The 22,131-nt window shown below is 35.6% G+C and overlaps 1 protein-coding gene across 3 annotated transcripts in view; it reads left to right on the top strand.

The window, feature by feature from the left end:
* Positions 1 to 22,131, top strand: part of gpc6a (glypican 6a) — a 263,321-nt gene that overhangs the window by 148,542 nt on the left and 92,648 nt on the right. For all 3 annotated transcript variants that reach the window (XM_048198035.1, XM_048198034.1, XM_048198036.1), the window contains exon 4: positions 19,478 to 19,643. In XM_048198035.1, coding sequence (XP_048053992.1) covers positions 19,478 to 19,643 — 166 coding nt within the window. The remainder of the gene's footprint in view (positions 1 to 19,477; positions 19,644 to 22,131) is intronic.

Below are 22,131 nucleotides of genomic sequence, written 5' to 3'. Positions count from 1 at the left end.
AAACTATAATAAATTTAAATGTTTTGATCAAACAAGTCTTCATCAGGCAATAACAACAACAAATATCAAGGTATTTTATATTCACATACACTCTAAAAACAACACTCTTAGCCCGAATTTTATATTTACTTAAAAATATAATTACAATATACTTAAAATATTTAAGTTTGGTTGCATTACTTATAAAATATAAGTATATTCTACTAATTTGTGGGTGTATTTGAATGTGTTAATAAATGTAAGTTAAATGCACTTAAATTATGAAGTTTTTCTCCTGACCACGCCTCCTACACACTGGTTTGCGGCAGGTAATGACGCCATTTTGTCGTGGTGTGTGTGAATTCAAGGAGCTGTTGATGAGCAGTTGGAACATTTGTTTTGGCTGTTCTACAGACATTTTTTCCAAACGTTTACCTTTTTATAGTTTTTCACCAAAGGAGAAAATCACAATTTTTAAGTTGCCATCATCGAGGTCAGGGTTTGTTTTAGTTGAGCTCTTGACCCTTGACTTTTTAATATTAGATTTTGTTTGGACAGTTTTAACTGCATTAAAACCAACCAGACAAGCAAAGTTAAAAGATGATCAGGTGGTGTTGATTATGTTTTCACATAATCATTATTTGATCTGAATCACTGAACTCATTTAGAGCCCAATCTCTGAGTTAGTTTTACATTATTGATTACAGCAGCACTGTGATTCTACAGCGGAAGATCAACTTTTACAATACATTTTTTTTTTTTTTTTTAAAGTTGTCCTTATCACACACAAAAAAAAAAAAAAAAAAAAAAATATATATATATATATATATATATATATATATATTATAGGCACACACAGACATCAAGAATCAGTGTATTAATCTCAACAACGGTGACAAGCAACATATTCTGATCAACAGATCAACTCTGAACATTAGAAAACAAGCTACTAAAAAGTCACAGAAAAACAGCTAAATTTAAATAGTGAGAATAAAGAAAATTACTAAGACAATTCAGCTCATAATTTATTCATGCAGCAATGCATGATGGGAGGCATGGATGAATTTTGATTGGTGGCAAGTTAACTTGCTTAGTACATTGAACTTAAATATACTAGGTGTAATAACTACAAAGTAATTAATATTACAAAACATTTTAAGTTAAATGAACTCAAATTATTAAGTTCACATTACTTAATTTTTTTAGGGCAACCAGTTTCCTCAATTTTTTTAAGTAAATTCAACTTATCTGGGCTAACAGTGAACCATTTTCAGTGCAGCCAAGCACTGGGTAAATATTGGACAGAACACATGCTGGGTTATTTTGACCCAGCTTGTTGGGTTTTACGCAATAACCCATTTGCTAGGTTGATTTTTGGCATAGTGCTGAGTCAGTCAACCTGATATTGAAGGTTTTCTTTTTCATTTTAAATAATAATAATGCACTCTAAAATTTCAGTTATAGGACAATGTTTGTATAATATACACTATTTTTGTTCAATGGCCAGTCAGTCTTTTACAATCATAAAATACTCAAAGTAAACGTTTTAGGACGTGACAGGAGCAGCCAATGGGAAGAAAACTAGTATCAGTAGGCTTTTCCAGTTCATTAAATGACAATCGTACAATATTCATGTTTGCAAAGTTACATCAAATACAGCTTTACCTTGTGCCATCTCATCATCAAGTTTCAACCCGTCAAACGCATAACACGACCACAGCCGTGACACTAGCACACTAGATCAATAGCACTCCTATTGTAGTCAGTGGAGCGCATGGCAACTTTGTCGCAACGATGTTGCATCATGTTTCAGCCCTGGTCACGCAATTCGTTTGATGGGAAGTGAAACTTCCATGGTGGTGCCGGTGCGTTGTTCGCTTTGAGACATTAGCTGCAATGTACAAATAGGGTCTAAACAAAAAAAAAAAAAAAAAAAAAAAAAAGTGGGGCTACAGACATTTTCCTATTTGTACAATAATAATTTGATAGGAACATAGACCTTAATTTCATTCAGGAAGTTTCCCCTCAGAACAGAACATAAAATGACAGTTGACAAATGTATCCAGTTGTAACCAGTTTAGCACAGAGTAACCAACATTGGGTTACATTGACCCAGCGCTGGGGTAGGGATGTGAGGGGTTTCATCATTTGTGTTGACAGTAAAAATGTGATGAGATCATGATTTATGGATAAGTTTTAAAATTATTATACATAAATGTCTTGTGCTAATGCACTCCCTCATACTGAATCATTTGAATGAGAGAAAGAACAGATTGGTATGCGTACACACCTCAATCTGACATTCTTGTAAATGCCCTCAATCTGTCACCCAAATTTCACAACCCTTAATATTGGCACAAACTCATGATTAGCACCAGCGTCGTATAATCTTTATGAACATCCAGTCATGCGGAAGCTGCCATTCACACCAAATCTGTGCCCTTGAATGTTGTTGAGGAAGTGTAAGTATCTGTCAGGGCATCTAAACACAAAGCGGCAGAGCGTGATCCACCGCAGCTGAGCATGACAAATACAGCGATGGTGCTCGTCTCTATTACCTCGCTCACGTGTGTGTGTGTGTGTGTGTGATCTGTGGTACAGCGGCGTGCCAGCTGTAGCAGAGCTGATTGTTTTGGAGCCAGTGCCTCGGCTGGGGGGTTAAACTGTCACTGTAGCTCTCACTGGCTCTTGTCCTAAGATGCCGTTCAATTAGAGAGAATTGTAATTGTAGGGATAACCTGTATTATTGGAAATGTGGTGAAAGAAAGGGAATTTTTTCCTTTTTTAGACTTTGAGACCCGTAACATAAATGCTTTTAGCAATGCAAGCTTTTTGAAATATGAACACATTCATAACACAAAGCATTGCATTCTCAGCATTGCCACTAGGGGTGCTGTGGCAAGTTTTCTCTTTCAGATCAACTACTATCATTGGTATGGAAGCTTGTTTATGCCATGAAATAAAAAAATGAAAAAGGTAATTGTGACTTTTTAGCTCACAACTCTGACTTTTTTCTCATAATTGTGAGATCAATTGCGAGTTACAAAGTCAGAATTGCTTGATATAAAGTCAGAATTGTGTTATAAAGTCAGAATTGTGAGATATAAACTCACAGTTGCGTGTTATAATGTCCAGTTGTGAGGGGGAAAAAGACTGATGTTTTTTTTTTCTTTCTTTTTTTTTTTTTTTCAGAATTGTGAGTTTATATCTCACAATTCTGACTTTATAATGCGCAATAACAATTCATTGCTATGGAAGCTTGTTTACGCCATGAAGTAAAAAATAAAAAAAGGAAATTGTGACTTTTTATCTCACAATTCTTACCTTTTTTCTCGTAATTGCCAGTTTATATCTTGCAATTCTGACTTTATAACTTGAATTGTGAGTTCAGTTTATATTTCGCAATTCTGAGAAAAAAGTCAGAATTGCAAGTTATAAAGTCAGAATTGTGTGATAAAAACTCACAATTGCAAGAAAAAAAAAACACAATTCTGACTTTGTAACACAATTCTTACTTAATAACTTGCAATTGCAAGTTTAAATCTTGCAATTCTGAGAAAAAAAGCCAAAATTGTGAGATAAAAAGTCACAATTACCTTTTTTATTTATTATTATTATTATTTATTTAGTGGTGGAAACAAGATTTCCATACATTGCAGAGCATAAGTTTGAGGGAATATCTCTGAGGAAGTTAGTAGAAACAAGTTTGCGAAACTGTTGACACATTTACAGTTAGTGTTAATTTAGTGTAATTTATATGCTAGTATTTATTAATATTTTGACTTTGGGTTTTAGTAATTTTGTTATGTACTATTTTTTTTTTTTTTTGTTTAAAGGTGCCATCGAACGTTTTTTTACAAGATGTAATATAAGTCTAAGGTGTCCCCTGAATGTGTCTGAAGTTTCAGCTCAAAATACCCCATAGATTTTTTTAACTGCCTATTTTGGGGCATAATTAGAAATGCGCCGATTCATTCTGCGGCCCCTTTAATTGCTCGCGCTCTCCGCCCCCTCCCGAGCTCTCGACACTATCATTGCATTAACAAAGTTCACACAGCTAATATAACCCTCAAAATGGATCTTTACAAAGTGTTCGTCATTCATGCTGCATGCATGCGTCGGATCATGTGAGTATAGTATTTATTTGGATGTTTACATTTGATTCTCTATGAGTTTGAGGCTATGCTCCGTGGCTAACGGCTAATGCTACACTGTTGGAGAGATTTATAAAGAATGAAGTTGTGTTTATGAATTATACAGACTGCAAGTGTTTAATAATGAAAATAATGATGGCTCTTGTCTCCGTGAATACAGTAAGAAACAATGATAACTTTAACCACATTTAACAGTACATTAGCAACATGCTAACGAAACATTTAGAAAGACAGTTTACAAATATCGCTAAAAATATAATGTTATCATCCATCATGTCAGTTATTATTGCTCCATCCACGTTACAGTCGTTGCTATGTTGAGATTTGCCTGTTCCTCTGAGGTCTTTTAAACAAATGAGATTTATATAAGAAGGAGGAAACAATGGTGTTTGAGACTCACTGTATGTAATTTCCATGTACTGAACTCTTGTTATTTAACTATGCCAAGATAAATTCAATTTTTAATTCTAGGGCACCTTTAAGTTTTTCATCTAATAAACTATATAGCTTTATTTCAATTAACAAAAACAATTTTTAATAGTAACACATCTGGTTTAATGGCATAGACGTTGTACAGAGTGCACATTGTATACAGTATGTGCAACTTGCATTGTTGTGCTTGCATATTAAAATATGTATTTTTACATGCTTTTGGCCCTTTTTTCAGTAAAGATATGAATGTTAAGCCCCAGAAAAGAATTTTGTTGCTGAAACGATGCTCTTTCAGATCTCGGGAGACCTTAATGGAGATTTTAAATATATGTTTAATTTAAGTATCACCGTCTCTCTGATGTTTCTTATAAAATGCCTTTAGAGAAATGCAAATAAGACACAAATAAGTTACAGTAAGAGAAGCATCTGGGAAGCAGAGGCATTTCCGTTTGCTCTTCCACAGTCATTTTGGGCAGCAGTTGCAAATTTAAAAAGATTTGTTTTCTTCTCTATTTTGGATTAAAGATCCTGTTGAGTATGTCTAAACACATTGTTCTGAATAAACATACAAGTTTCAGAAGTGTGATCATGCAGCAGAAGCGTAAGAAATATTGTTGTGTGGATTGTTTCTGTTGCCTTGGGCGTAAGCAAGGTGAATTGAAGAGTTCAAGCAAGGTTGGTTTAGTTTGTGAAAGATGTGCTAAGTTGTGTTGTCAAGTTCGTTTAAAATATTTCCATCCATCCATTCATTTTCCAAACCGCATGTCCTATGTTGGGTTGTGGGAGTTTAATATTTACTCTGAATGAAAGAGGTCAACACAGACATTAAGCTAACAGCCCACTAAACTCCAGCTCCAGGTTTTACTATATATATATACCCATCATGTTTGGGTCAGACATTTAACATGTTGCTTTAAATGTTATTTATAACATGTAAAGTGTTATTTATATTAAATTGAATACAGAGTTCTGTCATTGAAACTCTAGATGGTGCAGGCTAATAACTCAACCTGCTCATAATCACATCGTTAGCAATAAAAGCAGCAGCAACAGCGTAGCAGATCTATTCCACCAAGACCAAACATATCAACACTGTCATACCCATACCATGCCAAACACTCTGAGAGTTGTCATGACAGAATTATGATTAATCTATATCAAATTAGCTTTCCAATGTGTGTGTAAAAGTATTAGTATTGTAAAATTTGTTAGTATTGTAGTACTGCGCAAAGTTCAGAGGATGCAGTCCACTACTGGATTCACATTTCCTCTTTACCCACTTTTCTAGGTGCCTTTCTAGATGACAGATGGCGTGTTGACTTTTGCCGTGTTAGTTCACTGGCAGTGCCATTGAGGTTAATGATGTTGGCCGAACATGCCTAATGTCCAAAAAAAAAAAAAAGGGCACGTGATGCTGGCGTGAGTGCTTATGTAGATCTTTAGAGAGATTGAGCTTCATTTGGATTAGTAAATCTGGTTTGTGTCATCGCCGGCAGATTTCTGTTCTTGCATTCAATCTTTTGTGAAATAAACAGCAATGATTACTGAAATAGAGAGCTGCAGTGATGATTTGTAGGCCATACCATAAGTTACATTTTTCCTTTGGCTTTTGGATTATTGCAGAAAATAAGCTCTGTGACCAACAGAAGTTTATGAATGTTTAGTATTCATAAATGAACACAACTTTTATGCATTTTGAAACCTAAATACAAGTAAAAAGCTAAAGGCAAAAAGCTCAATGAACTGCACAGGGTTGTCACCATCGCTAAGCTACTAACAACTGTTTCAGTCTTTATTTACAAGTTGGAAATTTTGATTTTATAGTTTGCAATGAGTGCGAGTTTAATCACAACGAGGCTGTGAAAGTGAATAGATTAGTTCATCAGGCCTGGTGACGTTTAATGCCCCCAACAGCATCTGGTCCCATTTAACCACTTTTTCAAGAGATGAAAAATTTGGGGAGAAAAAAAAAAAAAAAAAATTCACAAGTGGGGTATTACTGATGTATTTGATATTGTAGAATAAAAAGTTTTAATTTTGTTAACCACATGCCTTCAGGCATTTCAACCATTTAGGACACTTTCCTACAGCACTTTATAGAAATAGCAATATTTTGTTTAAATAAAATTATTCTTTATGAATCTCTCAAATGTAGGATTTCCTTTGAAACTATTTTCAGTGAGAAATTACTACATTTTACAAATAATTGCAAGTAACATATTAAATCAAAGGTGAAATTTTGAAGTTGAAAAATTGAAATAGTATTTTCAGTAACATTTTACAATAAAGTCGCATTAGCTAACATGAACTAACAATGAGTAATACATTTTGTAAAGCATTTATTAATCTTTGTTAACATCTTTGTAAAAATCTAATTGTAAAAATCAAATACAACTTTGGATTTTAAAAATATATTAGTAAATGTTGATGTTACCTTTGACTAAGAACAATAAATGCTGTAGAACATGCAGTTAAAGGGTTAGTTCACTGTTACGACCCTATGGTTGTGTTTTGTTCTATTTCTGTTTTTCTGTGAGTGTCTGTGTGTGTGTGTCTGTCTAGGAACATCATCCTGATTGGTTCCTGCAGGCTGATTGATGCTATGTCCTGATTAGTGCACAGTACTTTAAAAAGCATGGCATCACTTCCTCTACAGAGCGACCTTTTGTTTTGAGCAGAGTGTTTGGTTGTATATTGCAGAATCTGTGTGTGTTAGACAAAGTCCCTTTAAGACAAGTCATTTCACTCGGCGGCCATCTTTGAAACGGCTCTCGGGCATCCTGGGCATCCATGCAGCTCCTATCTCTTTGAATGGGGAAACATCAAATTCTCCAAAGCTGTTTGCCAAACTTTCGATTAAATTTCATATTTGAAATCACCAATGAATTCTGACAACAACTGTCTCATAATTTTTTTTTCCAAACGCTCGAATCATGACAAAAAAACTGTATTTTTTAGGCTGGATCAAGCTAATGTGCATGCGCAGACCTAAATGCGCATCTCTTTTGCCTCATTTCGGAGACGCGCATCTGACCGCTTCTATAGAAATCAGAGCTTCTAACGGCCGCTGCGGTGACACGATGACTTTACCAGTCAGCGATTGGCTCTTATTTTGAAGGCGGGACTTATTCCGCCATATTGCGCGTTACACTTTCTCCCATTCAAAACAATACGAGTGACACGTCTTGTGTTATTCTATAGTCTTTGGTTAAGAGCATTTGAGACTGTGAGTGTTTGCTTTTTTGTATTTAATGTGATTTTGTATTTGATTGTTTGTTTTTGACACTGAGTTTGGATTGCCCTTTCAATTTTGGTTTCCTGGCTGTATAGTAAATATTGATTACTTGGGAAAGTAATTAAAAGAAGGGAATTTTGTTTGTTATTTTGGCCCAGTCGGCTTCTGAATCATAAGTCCCAAATTTAAAGTCAATAAATTTATCATTTCATTACATTTCTCAGAATCTTTCATGTTGCACCCTTTCCACTAGACGGGGCGTAACATCACCCAAAAATGAAAATTCGGTCAATATTTACTTACGTTCATGTCGTTCCAAACCCGTAAGACTTTCATTCATCTGCGGAGCACAAATGAAGATATTTTTGATGAAATCTGAGAGCTTTCTGTCCCTCCATACTTGACTACAACTTTGATGCTTCAAAAAGTTTCTGAAAGGGATCGTAAAACTAATTCATATGAATCCATATTTATTCCACATTTTCGGAAGAGACTCGATCCCTTTATATACTGAACAGATTTAATTTACACATATAAACATTCATCAACGCACACATCAGATATGGGAAACGGAAGCTCAAGGATGTTTGCTTGACATGCCAATGAGAACCAATGAGGTTCATTCTAATGTGTTACGCAGCACATTTGAGCTTCTGCAAGAGGTTTGTTCTCACGCATCAAGCAGGTTCGGTTGAGCTCCTGTTTATGTTTGCTGATCAATGTTTATATGTGAACAAAAACCTAAATTCAGTCTGTTCGATATATAAAGCAATCGAGTCTCTTCAGAAAATTTGGACAAAACCGCTCAATTCATATGGATTAGTTTTACAATCTCTTTGTGAACTTTTTGAAGCATCAAAGTGTCAGTTGAGTAGCTGTCAATGGAGGGACAGAAAGCTCTCAGATTGCATTAAAAATATCTTCATTTGTGTTCTGTAAATGAACGAAAGTCTTACGGGTTTTGGAACGACATAAACGTAAGTAAATGTTGACAGAATTTTCATTTTTGGGTGAACTAACCCATTAACTAATGTTAACAAATAAACCCTTATTGTAAAGTGTTACTCCATCGTCTTTATTTACAGCTTATTTACAGCTTGGAAAGTCCCAGTTAAGATCCAAGAAGTTTTTAGTTCAAGTCGTGAGGGGCCCAGTGTCTTCCTGTAAGCTTCTGCTTCTTATTAACTTCTTGTGTCGCTTCTCAGCCCTTCTCTGACATTTGAAACGAAGGAGAGGAACAGAAGGAGGTGCCACACCTTCAGTGATCTGATTATATCATATCCAAGCCTACACTCGCAATCTGCTCCGTGCGAAGTTTCACTCGTGTGTGTGTGTGTGTGTTGGGTTTGATTCTGGAGGCTCGTGCCAGGTTGGATTGGGCATACTGTCATAATAACTGCGGATTAGATCCATCTGCTGACAGGAATGTTCTTTTTGTCGTGCCAAACACGTCACATTAGAGCAGCTCTAAGCTCGTCGCGTTGTATCGCATCTCTTAACACCCTTCAAGGTTAATTCTGCGCCTCTTCCTAAAACCATTGGTCATATATTTTCATTCCCAGATGCGGCTGACGAGTCTCAGGATTTGTTCAGCAAGATTTCCCATGGGTCGGTTTACCCTGGCTATGTGGTTCAGCGCGGAATGAGAAATCAAATGTGCCAGGCTTAAAATGGAACACAATGTACCCAACAGGATTTCTGTGCAGTTGCTCAAAGCCATTTTATCTTCACCTAGTACATGCAGCACAGTATATTATTGTCCTTTATGGTTTTTTATGAGCAGGACTCCCCATTTCAGATTTATCCTTAAGGCGTTTCCTTACAGAAAGATTGAGGAGGCACTTTGCTCATGCTTTTCTTCACATCAACAGCATGCTGATATCATTGTGCACTTATGAATCGAATCCCTTTTAAGGAAAAATCCCACATTTAAGCATATTCATCTTTAAGGGTTATGCACAGTTTATATTACACCGCAGAATGATGCAAATGCATTGAATACAGTTTCACTCAGAAATTTCGAGTAAACAGTTACAAAGTAGGAAGCGGAAAAACTGAAATAGAAACTATTTTCTTTTTACGTTGTAGGCATTTAAGTGTGACCGAAAGATGAGACAATTTGTAACTTTTTACACATGCATCGACCAAGGAGAATTGGTAACCATTTATCATTCTGCCCAGAGGCTCAGAAGATAGCGTATAAAGACAAGCAGGTCCAGTTGTGGTTTCAGACATCCATTTTGTTGGATGTCTTTTCATGTCTTTTGTTTGGCTCTTTTCATACCCTCAAACCGGATCTTGGGCATTACAATCCGTGAAATGCTCCATCAGAGCTGTTGGATAATGTGCATTGTGCATTAGTGTGATAGATCTGAGCATTATGAATCTAATTTAATCTTGAAATGTAATCTTTTATTTGAATCTTCGAGCCGAGTCATTGATTTGATTCTCTGTTTTAAATCTTTGAATATTCTATCAAATTTTGTAATGAATCATTCATCATCTTGAATCTCTTGAATTTAAGAGTCTCCAAAGGGAGTTATTCTCTATATCAGTGCACTCTGTTTCTGAACTCCCTGAAACACCTCCATCGTAGTCTTGAGTTTTCTTCTGGGAACGAACATGTCACAATATTCCTCATTTAAATAATTCCTGCCCAAGGCATACGCAAAATAAAGGGACGGGGCTTGGATGAGTTAGTAGTGTTGAAACTAGCAGTTATGGTAAGGAGTGGGACATTTTCCAAACAAGCTTGAAGTGCTTGACCAATCACAACACACTCATCCAGCCGACCAATCAGAGCACATTGTGATTTCAGAATGAGGGGCTAAACAGAAACTAAACAGAGCGTTACTGACAGACTGGGATTATAGGTGCTGCAACAATAACAAATATGTGAAAAATAACGTTTTTTCGAATATTCAAGCATGAAAACCTATTCTAGCAGAGCCCAAAAAAACAAAATCAAAAATTGAAAAAGGACAGAATAGGTTGTCTTAAAGAAGAGCTGGCCGATATATGTTTTTGTAAAGGTTTGTGACAACTTATAATCAGTGATTTGTAATTTATGAAGGCTGCCATAAAAGACTGATCTATTTTGAAATTATTTTAAATTTATTTTATCTACACTAAAAATTGATCGTGATCTTAAAGGATTACGCCACTTTTAAATAAACTTTTGCTGATAATTTACTCACCCCCATGTCATCCAAGATGTCCATGTCTTTCTTTCTTCAGTCGAAAAGAAATGAAGGTTTTTGATGTAAACATTCTAGGATTTTTCTCCATATCATTCATTTCAATGGGCACCAAACGGTTGAAGGTCCAAATGGCAGTTTCAATGCAGCTTCAAAGGGCTTTAAACGACACCAGACGATGAATAGGGGTCTTATCTAGCGAAACGATTGGTCATTTAAAAAAAAAAAAAAAAAAGTTTAAGTTTTATAAGCACAAATGCTGGCCTTGCTCTTTTCTCCGATGCGCGTTCGTGACGTCACGTAATACGCAATTACGTTGAAAAGGTCACGGTTGACGTAGGCGGAAGTATCGAGTCAGTGTTTACATTACAAGGAGGATCGTATACACATATTCAAATGTCTTTGTGTCAGTTTATTGTTTAACCCTTTGAGCGGTACGTTCCCACATATGGGATGTTTATTTCTGTGCCCCTGGGCGTACGGTTTCACATATGGGATTTAGAATGTTCAGCGACGTCACATAACTGCTAGATTCAAACTGTGCTTTCGCGCACTCTGGCTGCGAGACGGACGCGCGCCCTCTTGTCATCACAGCTATGCAGTGTTTACTCTCTTATTCTTCCAGTTCACCAGCCACTTACTTGCATATATTTCAGATGGAAACTGATGTATTCACCTGCTGTAAATCAGACTGACAGAACTCTGTGAACTGCAGTGCAAACTAAGATGGCGGCGCCCATCTCGCATTATAGATCAAGATAAAGATCATTTATAAAGGTTTTTAAACGACAAAACACACTCACTCACACATATTTGAGAATCGGAATATCATATAGTTGAAGACATGTAAGCAAGTTTGCGAATATTTTAAATAAAAAAGGAAAAACAAAATAATAGTGATCCATCTCTCATACAGTGTTATTGTGGCTACGTTCAGTGACACGCACGCGTCGCCATGGAAACAATAAGGGTCGCCTTAAAAAAACTCACTCTGGCGGTCAGTTGGAATATTTTAAACTCACGCTTGAAAGGTGTGCGTATCCTGGGTGTTTTAATATTAGAAAGCCTAAAAGAAATTTTTTGTCAGGACAGAAATTTGTGACTTTTCATAGATTTCCTATACACAATCCTGAGCGAATGAAACTGTGGTTGCTACGCCTACGTCAACCGAGACCTTTTCAACGTAATTGCGTATTACGTGACGCCACGAACGCGCATCGGAGAAAAGAGCAAAACCAACATTTGTGCTTAGAAAACGTAAACTTTTTAATTGTTTTTTTTTAAAAGACCGATCGTTTCGCTAGATAAGACCCTTATTCATCGTCTGGTGTCGTTTAAAGCCCTTTGAAGCTGCACTGAAGCTGCCATTTGGACCTTCAACTGTTTGGTGCCCATTGAAATGAATGATATGGAGAAAAATCCTAGAATGTTTACATCAAAAACCTTCATTTCTTTTCGACTGAAGAAAGAAAGACATGGACATCTTGGATGACATGGGGGTGAGTAAATTATCAGCAAAAGTTTATTTAAAAGTGAACTAATCATTTAACAGTAAAAGACAAAAAATGCTACAGTGTAAAACTGTTAATTGGTTTATAGAAAGTTTCTGTACTATATACGGGGAATAACTGTAATAGATCATACTGTACATTTAATGTAACTGTACAGTAAAATGCCGTTAAATTAACCATTTTTTGGAGGTGAAAGAGGACAAGTCATTGTATAATTTACAGTAAAAAAACATAAAAATTGACTTTCCCAGAAATCCCTGCGTGACACTTCACATTTGATGTATTTTCATTGAAATAACTGTTTCTTCTTAGTTTTCCTTAGTTTTTTTTTTTTTTTTTTTTTTTCTAATCAGTTATGTACATTAAGGTTTCATGTTTCATCTGATGTTGCTAAATTAATGTTTATTGCATTTTTTAATGTCATGTGTGTTACCATGATGGTGTTTATTGTTTGTGTGAATGACACTGTACACCTTCTATATATTATTATTGTTCTTCTCAGCTTTTGGAAAAGCTGCTTGTGATGAGCTTTGATTCATCATGTGACTCTCATCACCACTTTGTTTGATGGTTGTCAGTGTATTATAAAGGTAATAGTTCTTCAATAGGATGGTAAATTATCAGTTAATGAAATATTGTATTTTACTATAAATTTAAGTTAAATATGTAAAACCTAAAACGTTGCTACCATATTTCTTTATGGTAAAATTCTGGAAATACATGTGATATTTCATGCCTTCCATGTTGCCAGCACAAAAAGTGCTAAAACTAGTGCCAGTTTTGGCCGTTGGCCTGTAAGTAGAATCGCAGCTTAAGGGATTGCACGATTGTGACTAGCTGGTGGGAAAAGGGGAGAATTTATTGGAATTCACTGCTATTGTAGAAGGCGTCTGAAGCCGGAGCACATAAATGACTCACAGGTCTCACTGTCCTCAGGAAATCTCGGCTGCTGATCAAGCTTACTGCATGTTGCATTGTCCATGGCTTAGGTCGATTCCTGAGCTTTTCAGATTGATTTGCGACAGGGATATCAGAGCATTGCGAGGAAGCCTGCTTCACTTTCATGAAAAATGCATTGTTTTGTATGCTTTCGAGCTGTGAAATGTAGAAACATGGAAATGACCTAGTTCGTGCTTCTGCATATCATCTTGTATGTTGAACGCACCTCATATTTCTACTCCATCACTGCTGGGCATTTCTTCTGCATGACAGTTTTGTCAAAGTTAATATAGATTTGTATCAAACATGTGCAGTGGGCAAACCCACAGGAACATTTTATTGCTCACGGGTGACGCTTTAATAACTCTGTGCTATGCATACATGAGCATGACTTTGGAATAAATCATTTTGTTGACCTCAAGTACCTAAAATCTATAGTATTTATTGGCTTGAGGAATTTCATTACTTTTATGCGTCAGTGTACTTGAACAGCTCCATTTTAAAGATATGCAGGTGTTTTTAAAAGACTGTAAGATTTCTCTTCTGCTCACCAAGGCTGCTTGTAATTGATTAAAAACTGCAGTAAAAACAGTATCGTGGAATCTTTTGCATAGCTGTTTTCTATTTGAATATATTGTAAAATGTAATTTATTTCTGTGATCAAAGCTGAATTTTACGTCAGTCTTCAGTGTCACATGATCCATCAGAAATCATTCTATATGCTGATTTGCTGTTCAAGATACATTTCTGATTATTATCAATGTTCAAAACAGTTGTGTTGCTTCATTTTTTTTTTTTTTTTGTGGAAACTATCATGCTTTTTTTTCAGGATTTTTGATGAATTGAAAGTTCAATTGAACATCATCTATTTGAAATAGAAAATATTTATAACATTATAAATGTCTTTACTGAGATTTTTTTGATCAATTTAATTACATATTTAGTTACGAAAATTATTTTGGAAATTGTAAGCCATCAAGGGTTTTCTGTGCATAAAGATGATGATGATGATGATGATGATGATGATGATTATTATATTATTATTATTTATTTATATTATCTTGGAAATGGAAGTTTTGGAAAGTTTTTTTTAATATATTTTTATACTGTTTAATATTTCATATTTTGATATTTGATTTTTCTATTTAATTTTTTTTATTTTTTCATTATTACTGAATAAAATATAAATTATATATATATATATATATATATATATATATATATATATATATATTTTTTTTTTTTTTTTTTTTTTTTTTTTTTTTTTTTTTAAATCATCTTAGGGGAGAAACTACTTGAAAAAGCCCATTAGTTTTACAGTGAAAGAGAAGTCACCCGTGTGTTTCCATTAAAAAGAATTTGTCCTGTCAGACTTTCAGATACTGTATTGAAGCAAGAAAAAAATCCTGTGAATTTTCCTCAGTCTGAGAGTATAACACAATATCCTGGTGGTGTCCCTCATTTAAAGTCACATTTGCAACCAGACAATTTCTCTGTGTACTGCGTAAAGTTAATGGCTGATTAGGAAAGGAATGAAAAACACTGTCAGCGCAGTGTGCGAGTGAGGCTGGCTGTGATGAAATTGCAGACACACTGCGTTCAAAGCTCTCCTGCGCTCGGCATTTGATGTCGGAGTGTAAAACGTAGAGCGTCAGAGCAGCTCCGTTTGATCCTCTCCGTTCAGAGTCTTCAGAAGCTCCAGAAACACTTGTAGCTTTGGAGCGGGAGAGGAAGGGAAGTTTGGCGCTGTCTGGATCTGACGGATCATCACAGTCGAGCAGGATGATGAAGACAGGAAGTGTTTATCCTCCAATCCGGAGGTGTGGCGCAGCTTCAGAGTCGCAACTGATCCTCCGCATGTTCTTTCAATTACGAGCCGATGGTGGAGTTGTGTAAAGCGAAGATTTTGAAGGGTAAATAAATGAAGCTTGACAGAATACATGTGTTTGAAACATTAGAAAAGTTCTTTGTAAACTAACTCCCGTACAGAAGAAGACAAAGTAGATACTACTACAGTAGCTTAAAGGTGCCCAAGAACAACTTTTCACAAGATGTAATATAAGTCTAAGGTGTCCCCTGAATGTGTCTGTGAAGTTTAAGCTCAAAATACCCCATAGATTTTTTATTTTAATTTTTTTTTTTAAAAATTAGAAATGCGCCGATTCTGTGCATGTCCCCTTTAAATGCTCGCGCTCCCCGCCCCCAAGCTCACGACTCTGTAATACATTGCATAAACAAAGTTCACACAGTTAATATAACCCTCAGAATGGATCTTTACAAAGTGTTCGTCATGCAGCATATCAGATCATGTAAGTATAGTATTAATTTGGATGTTTACCTTTGATTCTGAATGAGTTTCATAGTAGCCTATGTGTGGCTAACGGGGCTAAAGCTAACATTACACACTGTTGGAGAGATTTATAAAGAATGAAGTTGTGTTTATGAATTATACAGACTGCAAGTGTTTAATAATGAAAATAACGACGGTCTTGTCTCCGTGAATACAGTAAGAAACGATGGTAACTTTAACCACATTTAACAGCACATTAGCAACATGCTAACAAAACATTTAGAAAGACAATTCACAAATATCACTAAAAATATCATGATATCATGGATCATGTCAGTTATTATTGCTTCATCTGCCATTTTTCGCTATTGTTCTTGCTTGCTTACCTAGTCTGATGATTCACCTTTGCACAGATCCAGACGTTAATACTGGCTGCCCTTGTGTAATGCCTAGAACATGGGCTGGCATATGCAAATATTGGGGGCGTACATATTAATGATCCCGACTGTTACGTAACAGTCTTTGTTATGTTGAGATTCGCCTGTTCTTCAGAGGTCTTTTGCAAAAATCAAATTTACATAAGAAGGAGGAAACAATGGTGTTTGAGACTCACTGTATGTCATTTCCATGTACTGAACTCTAATTATTTAACTATGCCGAGGTAAATTCAATTTTCAATTCTAGGGCACCTTTAATAAAAGAAGCGCTTTTGCTCTATTGCAAAGAATAAACTGAGGCTTAATATAGTTAGTGTATACTGCATAGTCTACCCTACCCTTTTTATTTTCTTTAAAAACATTTGCTTATCCAGAAATAAAAAAAATAAAAAATAAAATGGTTATTTTACATTAACAATGGTCCAGTGTTGGTCCAGGTCCAATATTGATGAGGATCTATTGACAGAAATGCAATATAATATACATAAGTGCAGGGGCGTAGTTTGTGGGGGGCATGGGGGGGGATGTGACCCCCCAATATTCAAATCCATCAGTTACAACCCCCCCCAATACAATACAACCATACCAACGTTCAACCCCCCCAAAGTTGAAACCAAATCTACGCTCTTGCATAAGTATGTTTTTAGTGGTTTATAAAGACCTTACAAAATGAACCGTTATGTTTTTATTAACTTAGAATGAACCATTTCTATCTCATACACCACTGGTCCCCTAACATGTTAAGTCACCAATTTGCGCCAGCATGTTTCTACATAGCGCGTTTAGTCACTATGTTGTTGTTCTTCTTCGTTGGTGTTTTTAGAGGCAGCTTGCATCGTCACTACACTGAATATGCACAAAGTAGTAGTAGTAGTAGTAGTAGTAGTAGTAGTTTGGTTTATTAGAAGCAGAGACTGTTCTTTGTTAGAAGTAAGAAGAAATATATACAATTGTGATAGGCCATCAAGGGTTTCCTGTGCAATTTTAATTTAAGTTTTACTGTTTTTTGTATATGAAGAGCTCTTTTCCAAAACGCTATAAATCCATTTTAATAGTTTTCAAGAAAATTACATTTTTTTTTACCTAGACCTATACATTTTGTTAATATTCAATTTGTCCTGTTAAAATGGTCTATTGGCTCAGTCTGAACATGTTAAACAATGATTGTTAAATGAAACAACAATTTTGTTGATTATAAATTCAAAGTTTATTTTTTTTTCAAAACGCTATAAATCCATCCTTTTTTTTAGCCTTTTTATATAAAAACATCTAGAATGTCAGTATTGAAAGGGTGACTATATGTTTTAAACAGTTTACTGAACTGTTTGATCGCCTGACACGATGTCACACACTTGCGCGCGCACACACACACACACACACACACACACGAGGCGAGACACCCTTATATTCAAACAAACTTATCTCGGGAACCGAGCCGAGTTGGCGCTCCGGACTCCAACCCCCAGGTGTAGGTCTCACTGGCTCATCCAGGACATCAAAAGTGTTAATAGAGTTTAAAGCACTCATTTTGAAGACTGAGCACAAACAAACTCCCTCGCTTCAAAGAACCGCATGTTAGATTGCATCGAACGCTCGCCGAATTCTGATTGGCGAGAGGAGGATATATCGCATTTAGGCTAAAAACAGGTTTGGCGCTTATAGCGTTTTGGAAAGAAACTGCATCTTGAGGTACATTTTAAACAAGGAAATATAGCGATTTGGCATGAAACATTGATGGAGCAGAGAATAGGTTCAGTACAGAGCAAAATGGCATGACAAACTATTTTTTTTTTTTTTAAATTTGGTGTTTATCGCGTTTTGGAAAAGAGCTCTTCATATGTGCTTCTGTCATTTTTAATTATTAATTAGTATTTTCGTGTAATATTTTATTTATTTAAGCTTTATTTCAATTATCAAAAATGATTTGTATTAGATGTTTTATACACTTAAACAAACAAGTAAACTTATATTTTCTTTTTTTTTAAGTCTCAGAGTACAAGGTAATGTCACAAAGTAATTGTGAGATGAAGTTTAACAAAATAAACACAATTATAAGATCTAAAATCCCAATTAAAAGACATAAACTTGCAACTGTGAGATGTAAACTCACAAATAAAGTTGGCATGAAACAGAAGTTGTGTCTTTTCTTCCCTATCTGAGTGAAACAGCTTCTGGAACAAGAACAAATGTAGGGCGGGGCTTGATTTTGTCTGTGGGGAATTGATTGGATGGTTGTGGTTTGCTATTGGTTGATATCATGTGAGTGACAGGTTGCCCCGCCCTCACACCAGTAAACGCATCATCAGAGATAAGAAGAGATGCGCTGCAAGAGGGAGGGGAAGTTATTTTGATTAAAGATTATGAGGCACATGAATCATTAAAAAATAATGATGTGCACAGATAAATGATTTATAATCAGTACTGTAATATTCTATAAGAAATATGAATTTTGATTTCATGGTGATACAAATTATTTATTTATTTATTTTTGTTTGTTTGTTTACTTTGAAGCAGAAGCAGGATTCTGTATTAACGAAAACACCTGCTTTCACACCTGTACAGTATATTCTGATTTTTACCCTTGATTTTCACCTTTAGACCTCATGTGATAGTCAAAACTCTGTGTTTCAGTTGTAGCGTTATAAGGCATTGCGGCACAGCACTGTCAGATTTGATCAGAGCAATCAACACAACATGTCCTTTTGAATCTCTCTGCGAGCAGCCCGCATGTTTCCAGCTGACCGTCTGCCTCCTTTCAGTGCGGCCTTGACCTTTGGAGAGCACGCCTCCACATGATGGACAGAAGGTGGCTGGTGTACAAGCTCCTGAGTCAAGTATAAAGATAGAGAATGACATGCAATTATCAGAGATGGTTGGAAGTATATATCGGCTCTGAAGGCTAGCTGATGTGAGAATGTTGTCATTCGAGGTCCGTCAACAAGTGTCTGTGAGTTTTTGCGAATGTAGTATCCATGAACCTTAAAAGAACCCATATTGACACTGAAAATGGACATGCATTGAGCGGATGCAATGCTTTTACGAATAGCTCACCCCAAAGTGGTTTGAAAGATATCTTTGACCTGTTCTCAATGCAGTTCTTCACTCTGAAAACCACTTTAAGTGTGGCACAAACAGCGTTTAGGCCCTGTTGTGAGAGCATAGTGGAGCGTCCCTATAGATTATATTTCAGGCCAATTCGTTTTCTATTCCTCCCAACAGCCTGGAAGGCAACTCTCAAATGCATTCACACACTCATCTGTTCAGCCAGGACTAACCTCTTCCCTTTTTCTATTTCTCCTGCAGGTCAATATATCACCAGGATGCAGTAAAGCATTGACCAAAATGTTGTACTGTCCGTACTGTGGAGGGATGCCAGGCCTCAAACCCTGCGCCAACTACTGCCAAAATGTCATGCGGGGCTGCCTGGCCAACCAAGCGGACCTGGACCCGGAGTGGAACCTCTTCATTGGTGAGATGTGCTTTCTGTTTCAGCTCGGTTTTCAGATATAGATTTCTCCTGTTGGATTATAGTCAAAAGGTCTTTCTTTCTTTCTTTCTTTCTTTCTTTCTTTCTTTCTTTCTTTCTTTCTTTCTTTTGATTGTTCTATCTATGATCTATCTATCTATGTATTGTTCTATTGTTCTATCCTTTTACCCTTCATCCATCCATCCATCCATCCATTGTTCTGTCGTTCTAGCAATTGTTCTATCTATCTATCTATCTATCTATCTATCTATCTATCTATCTATCTATCTATCTATCTATCTATCTATCTATCTATCTATCTATCCTTTTACCCTTCATCCATCCATCCATCCATCCATCCATCCATTGTTCTGTCGTTCTAGCAATTGTTCTATCTATCTATCTATCTATCTATCTATCTATCTATCTATCTATCTATCTATCTATCTATCTATCTATCTATCTATCCATTGTTCTGTCGTTCTAGCAATTGTTCTTTCTTTCTTTCTTTCTTTCTTTCTTTCTTTCTTTCTTTCTTTCTTTCTTTCTTTCTTTCTTTCTTTCTTTCTTTCTTTCTATCCTTTTACCCTTCATCCATCCATCAATCCATCCATTGTTCTGTCGTTCTAGCAATTGTTCTTTCTTTCTTTCTTTCTTTCTTTCTTTCTTTCTTTCTTTCTTTCTTTCTTTCTTTCTTTCTTTCTTTCTTTCTTTCTTTCTTTCTATCTATCCTTTTACCCTTCATCCATCCATCCATCTATCTATCCATCCATTGTTCTGTCGTTCTAGCAATTGTTCTATCTATCTATCTATCTATCTATCTATCTATCTATCTATCTATCTATCTATCTATCTATCTATCTATCTATCTATCTATCTATCTATCTATCTATCTATCTATCTATCTATCCTTTTACCATCCATCCATCCATCCATCCATTGTTCTGTCGTTCTAGCAATTGTTCTTTCTTTCTTTCTTTCTTTCTTTCTTTCTTTCTTTCTTTCTTTCTTTCTTTCTTTCTTTCTTTCTTTCTATCTATCTATCTATCCTTTTGCCCTTCATCCATCCATCCATCCATTGTTCTGTCGTTCTAGCAATTGTTCTTTTTTCTTTCTTTCTTTCTTTCTTTCTTTCTTTCTTTCTTTCTTTCTTTCTTTCTTTCTTTCTTTCTTTCTTTCTTTCTTTCTTTCTTTCTATCTATCTATCTATCTATCTATCTATCTATCTATCATTTTACCCTTCATCCATCATCCATCCATCCATCCATTGTTCTGTCGTTCTAGCAATTGTTCTTTCTTTCTTTCTTTCTTTCTTTCTTTCTTTCTTTCTTTCTTTCTTTCTTTCTTTCTTTCTTTCTTTCTTTCTTTCTTTCTTTCTTTCTATCCTTTTACCCTTCATCCATCCATCCATCCATCCATCCATTGTTCTGTCGTTCTAGCAATTGTTCTTTTTTCTTTCTTTCTTTCTTTCTTTCTTTCTTTCTATCTATCTATCTATCTATCTATCTATCTATCTATCTATCTATCTATCTATCTATCTATCTATCTATCTATCTATCTATCTATCTATCTATCTATCTATCCATCCATCCATCCATCCATCCATTGTTCTGTCGTTCTAGCAATTGTTCTTTCTTTCTTTCTTTCTTTCTTTCTATCTATCTATCTATCTATCTATCTATCTATCTATCTATCTATCTATCTATCTATCTATCTATCTATCTATCTATCTATCCATCCATCCATCCATCCATCCATCCATCCATCCATCCATCCATCCATCCATCCATCCATCCAACTGTCCTTCTATCTTTGTATCTATCTATCTATCTATCTGGAGCTCAGATATTATTGTGTAAGTTAGTGTAATCACTTAATTGTATTGTATTGATAGCTGGTCCAAACAAAGAGTTTTAATTTTCAGGCCAGTAGGTTTTGGTTCCTGCCAAATATTTTAATGTCAGTGCATCACTAGCTTTGGCCAACTCACATTGAGTCCTGGCTCCATTCTGGTCTTTAATGTCATGTTCATTTGGAATTATTTCACATTACCGAAGTTAAATGGGTTGTGAATGATATTTCATGATGTTTTAGAGATTTACAAGTGGTTGCTTGATTTCAAAAACACTGTTAATTGCTCCAAGGCAGTTTTCACCTCCTGCGCTATGCAAAAGCTATATCCCTTCTGCTCAGTTCTGTTGAATCTTTAATACATTCTCGTTGATGGCACATAAATATAGTTTGAGTGATGGTTTAGATTGATTCATATGACCTATAGGCACTAGCTTTAGCAGCTTAATGCCGCCCACCCACAGAATTGATACTGAGAAAGTCAATAACGCTTTCCTTCCTGTTACCTTCAGCATACTCAATGCAATGTGAAAAAGTATGTGTTGTGTAACTTGAAAAGTGAAGCTTAAATTTGTCAGTCATTTGTGCATAATGCATAAGGTGTATTAGTGCATGTTTCTTTTTTAAGCTAAACTTCCTG

The sequence above is a fragment of the Megalobrama amblycephala genome, linkage group LG7, assembly GCF_018812025.1.
Source record: "Megalobrama amblycephala isolate DHTTF-2021 linkage group LG7, ASM1881202v1, whole genome shotgun sequence".
In the NCBI taxonomy this organism is placed as follows: Eukaryota; Metazoa; Chordata; class Actinopteri; order Cypriniformes; family Xenocyprididae; genus Megalobrama; species Megalobrama amblycephala.
This window is presented reverse-complemented; position numbering and strand designations above follow the sequence as displayed.